At 54.4% G+C, this 4743-nt stretch overlaps 1 protein-coding gene across 1 annotated transcript; it reads left to right on the forward strand.

Moving 5' to 3' along the window:
* Nucleotides 1-5: 5 nt before the first annotated feature.
* Nucleotides 6-410, forward strand: PHACADRAFT_198922 (uncharacterized protein; the record flags this gene model as incomplete). The annotated part of the gene is made up of 2 exons (XM_007399140.1): nucleotides 6-223; nucleotides 278-410. 2 exons carry the CDS (start codon nucleotides 6-8, stop codon nucleotides 408-410), a joined length of 351 nt encoding a protein of 116 aa, XP_007399202.1.
* Between the last annotated feature and the right edge of the window lie 4333 nt (nucleotides 411-4743).

The raw sequence follows: 4743 nt of genomic DNA on the forward strand, positions 1-4743 counted from the left end.
CCAGCATGGTGCAAGCCATCTGTTCCTTTGTGTGCACGAGCCGCGTTCCTCGTAAGTCTCCCAACTTATCTTTCCTGATTTTTGTGCTCAACTGTCCTTGGCACTCATCTGCGAAGCGCAAGTGCTTCATGAAAAACAGCCAGCGTGACTTTTGGGACAGCGTGGACGCGAACCTCCGCAGCTTGCGTGAGAAACTAGGAGGTGATGAGACGAAGATCAGCGAGTGCGTCACACTCTCATATAACTTTACTCCGTGCACCGCTGATCTTCATCGCAGCTATTTTCATGACACATTGAAGGAGGATCGCCGCATTCATGGTGTAGAAAACATGGCAGAATCGGCTTCGCTCCCTCGGACCGCCAACGTGTGGCAACGGGAAATTGACGAGATTGTCAATAATGCCGATTAATGTAGTAGCAGCATGACCTCCGCATATATACCAAATAAATGACTAATTATCCACACATTGAACGCCTGATGTGCACGAAATTGTACGGCGGCGAGAGGAAATCCGGTTCAGAAATATTGGCTGACTTATGTGCGAACTGCTCATGTTACACGGAATCCGCACATATGTGTTGCGGACGTACGCTCGGGCGTGTTGCAGACGTGAACTCGTACGGTCCGAATGATGTCAGAATACTCCTGATTTTCAGACGCACCGACTCTGAGATCAGACGCACGGCTTCTGTTCCCCGCGAGCGCTTTTCACCTGGTCATCACCCGTGCGCAAGTTGGCGGTGTACTTGGCCTAAGTCGGCTCCAAGCTGGACACTCCGCGCCACAAAGCCAGCGCTCATAAAGTGATGGGGCGACCGTTCTCGAAGCTCGCTCTCTTTTCTAGATCTGTCACGCACCACCATCTCCTCGACATGACCGGCCTTTCCACCTGCATGTCTCACAAACCCGGTACTCAGGCTCGTCTATGCAGTCTACGATCAGGCTCAGCTTCTCGCTGACATACCAAATCGCGGACCGTCTCGTCCGTTGTTCGTACTCATCTCTTCTGCCATGTCAACATCCTGCTCACCGTCCCTGTAATCACTGCAACTACCCACTGCTTTACCAGACATCGCCACTCCCTCCACCAATGCCGAGGCGTAGTTCTACGCGCCTCACCGGGTGCCATTCCTCAGGATGCGCGTCGAGGCCGGACTCAAGGTTCTACCCCACAATCAACATGTGCGCGAGCTCGGTGTTAGGCATGCAAATCTGGGAGTGAACTGCTGTGGGCACAATTGCTGAACTCTAATGTTCCTCTGGGCCCGAGACAACGAGTAATGATGCGCGCTGACTACAGCGAGTGGAGGCAGGCGGGGTGGTCTGATGACGAGAAGTTCAAAGGGGCAGAGATGAGACGGCGGACGGCAGCTTTCTGAAAACGTAAGGTCGCGAGGGTATATTACCATGGTGCGTCTTGATTGTGCTGGCCCTCTGTCGTGAGCTAAATGATCACAATCGTCCCCAATGTCGACATCGGTATTCAGGTCCCTGCAGCCAATTTCAAGACGTTCAATATCATCTTTTTTTTTTTGGCTCTCCGTCCTCAGCATGCACGACCGGCTGCCATTTTGCCATGGCCTAGAGTGGAGCCTACAATACCGACCGGCTTCATTCGCTGAGGTAGTGCAGCCTATGATTCAACCAGGAAGATCAGCACGGCAGAATACCCCAAGTATACCAGAAGATATGAACGTGCAGGCAAACGACATAATTGGGAAGGCTTAAGATAGCTGGGACGGCGGCAATACCGGGGCGCACAATCGTGCGTAGTGGGTCTATTCCATGTAGAGCTGTTCACTGACCGCCTCTAAGGATTTTTGCTCTCGTCGTCTAAAGCTCCAGGCAACCTCTGTGTCCCTTGGTATCGTGAGTGTGGTCATTACTTTACTTACAAGCTCGCTCATGAGCTGCAGGGCATTAGAGTTATGTCGACGAGGACCCCATGGGACGCCGGCATCGGTACCTGCGCACTCTAATGGCCGATATCACCTGTGCATCAACCGTCGGACACCATGAATGCCATCTCATGGCAAGTACGACGGCAGAGAAGACCCGACCTGGCACAGCTGTGAAAGCGATGCAGCAAGTGGCATGGTCGCGTTCCTGAGACCTCTCCCTCCATTCTCCATCGCGCAGCCTCGACGTTTCCGCCACTCTAAGACCCACATTCGCTGCAGCTGGTCGCCGATGCGCGAGGAGACGAACTACGTACCCGGTTGAATCTGTGCACAACACGCACCCGCGACGACAACACCCCTATGGGAAGCCGCAAAACGTTTGATTAGCCGCGTGGGTGGGCTACCGTTGTCCTCCGCCTCCAAGACCGGAGCCTTCAGATTGCAGCGTCAGCTCGGCCTATGTCTGCAGGCCATCGGGACAATGTCTAGGATGGGTTTATACATGCCCGTAGCGGCGCGCAATCGGCGTGGATGGGGGCTCAGATCCAGGTGCGTTCGTCGACACCCTGAGTCTTCCAGGGTCAAGCTGAACTTTTCGACAGGTGTTCCGCGTTGTAGTCGCTATTGGCCGTATGTACACTGCCACCGCCACGACTCTAACCGCCGCCGGGTCTCCTCGCTCCCATTCGTCATGTTTGCTCTCTTCTTTCCTTCCTCAATCTTAGGCATTATCTTGCTGTGAGGCTTCGGACAAGATAATTCTTGACATCGGAGGCACGATGCACTGCCGTTGACGCTGCTCCCGGGAAGAAGCCAGGGAAGCAGATGCACCACAAGCTGGCCGAGGAGTTGTGCGATGGTGCGTAGTCAATCTGTCCTACGTGCTAGTCCATCCTGACTCTATCAAAGCGATCTTCTTTGTCGTGGCAGCGTGAGCACCTTGTCTCCAATCGCCCGACTGTCGACCGCTCCCTCTTATGCGTTGTACTGGACTGCTATGCGCATAACTTGGAACGGCGCGACGCTATTGAGGTAGGCCCGCTTCACCTTACATCACTGTTTGCTGTCTCAGGACGGACCACAGATACTTTCGCCGTACAGCGCAGCAAAGGCGAGCTCGCTGGTTGGTCACAATGTACGGGGCTAGTGAAGCCCCGTAATCACTGCTGTTGAGCTCTGTCATGGGGCCGAGAAGATGAACGACGCTGGACGGCTACAATGTGCGTATTGTACAGCTCAGCGCGCATGTATGTGGCTGACTCGGACCGCAGGTTATCGGTAGTAGCCAATAGAGATGGAAGACGACATTGGACGTTTGAGCAATGAAACATTGAAACGTTGAAGAGTTATTCGAATTAAAAAACGCGTACGCTATGGAATTCAGAATATCAATCCTTTGCTGTGAGCTGCAGCGAAATCTACTGCCGTGTCCTGTCAAGCTCTGGATATTGTTCCGTCCCAAGCAATGGGGCCGTTGCTTGAGAGGCGTGGCGATGGAGGTATATGCGGGTTCTGAGCTTTTCTGCTGCTTGGCACCGCCGCATACGTCCTAGGGCGCCTTTGGCAGAGACACCACAATGTGGCCCTACTCGACCTGTGATATCTGTCGTTGAGGAACCAATTGGCGCCCCTTTTTTGCACGGACTAGTCTACACTCCCTACCGAAACTCGAGAACCACCACATGCCCGCACACACACGAAATATCGGAAGTTGACAGCCGCTGACGCCTGCAGTGCTCGGCCGCGGGGCTGTTGTGCTATGCACCGAAGACTTCGGAAGCGCGACTGCCACCGACGCCACTGCAGGATCACGTCCTTACAGTCCTTATACGCACCGTGAACGGCAGGGCTACGCAGGCGGCGTCCAGCTGAGCCGCTCTGCCGCTTGAACCACCGCATGGGTTGCTTTTGCCTGGACGCCACCTAGTAGACACACCTTGTGACACTTGTCATTGGAGGACCAATTGCCAGTGGCGCAATTCTCTGCATGGGCTCATTTGCGCTCAAAACTCTAGGGTCACCGCACGCCCGGACGCTGACGCGGTCTTGTCATCTCTTAGGTAGTATTTTGCCTGTCGCCCTCTGTTTGTGGCATAAGAGGCAGAATTATGTGTATATACATACATACGAATACGAAACCGCTGCAATGAGGCTGCGGGGACGGACGAAACGGAAGAGAGGCCAGAGGTGCCAAGGGACTGCCGTGCCACAAAGCGGGCGCTCACAAAATGATGGGACGACCCGTCCTCGAAACTTACGACCTGTCGCCCACCCACCAACTAGTCCAGCCTTGGCCTCCATATATACATACTCTTATTAACATTTTCTGTGCAGAATACTTGCGTGCCTCAAGATACTCGCCTTCACAATCTACGCTCTAGCTGTCGCGTCCTGCCACGTCTGCCTAAATAACTGTTAGGCCTTAACGCATCACCAGCATTAGCAGTGCCTGGAGCATATACGCGGCTTGAGTGTCGCAAATTGGGACCGGGGGCTGCTCGGGATCATGGAGGCGAAGACCAGCGGAAGCGGCCCGAACCCTTGCCCCGCCCTGCCACGTGTTGGCATTATCGGATCAGCATCATCAGATGCGCCTTGGCGGAGCGCACGTGCCACAAAGCTGGAGCGCCCACCCGCCGACGCCTTCCTCTCTTGATCATTTGCCCTTTCCTAATCGTAGTCATTCGAATCTGTCCCCGATATATGCGCAGCATGAGCAGAGGCCGCAAGATGCTTACCTGGGTCTAGTACCTGTCTGACTCTCAGCAACGTTCATCTCACGAAGAGCGGGCGCATCTAGGGTCGAGGGTGTCGACAACCGTATATTCGGGTGCGTGCAAA

Source organism: Phanerochaete carnosa (assembly GCF_000300595.1).
Source record: "Phanerochaete carnosa HHB-10118-sp unplaced genomic scaffold PHACAscaffold_8, whole genome shotgun sequence".
Lineage (NCBI taxonomy): Eukaryota > Fungi > Basidiomycota > Agaricomycetes > Polyporales > Phanerochaetaceae > Phanerochaete > Phanerochaete carnosa.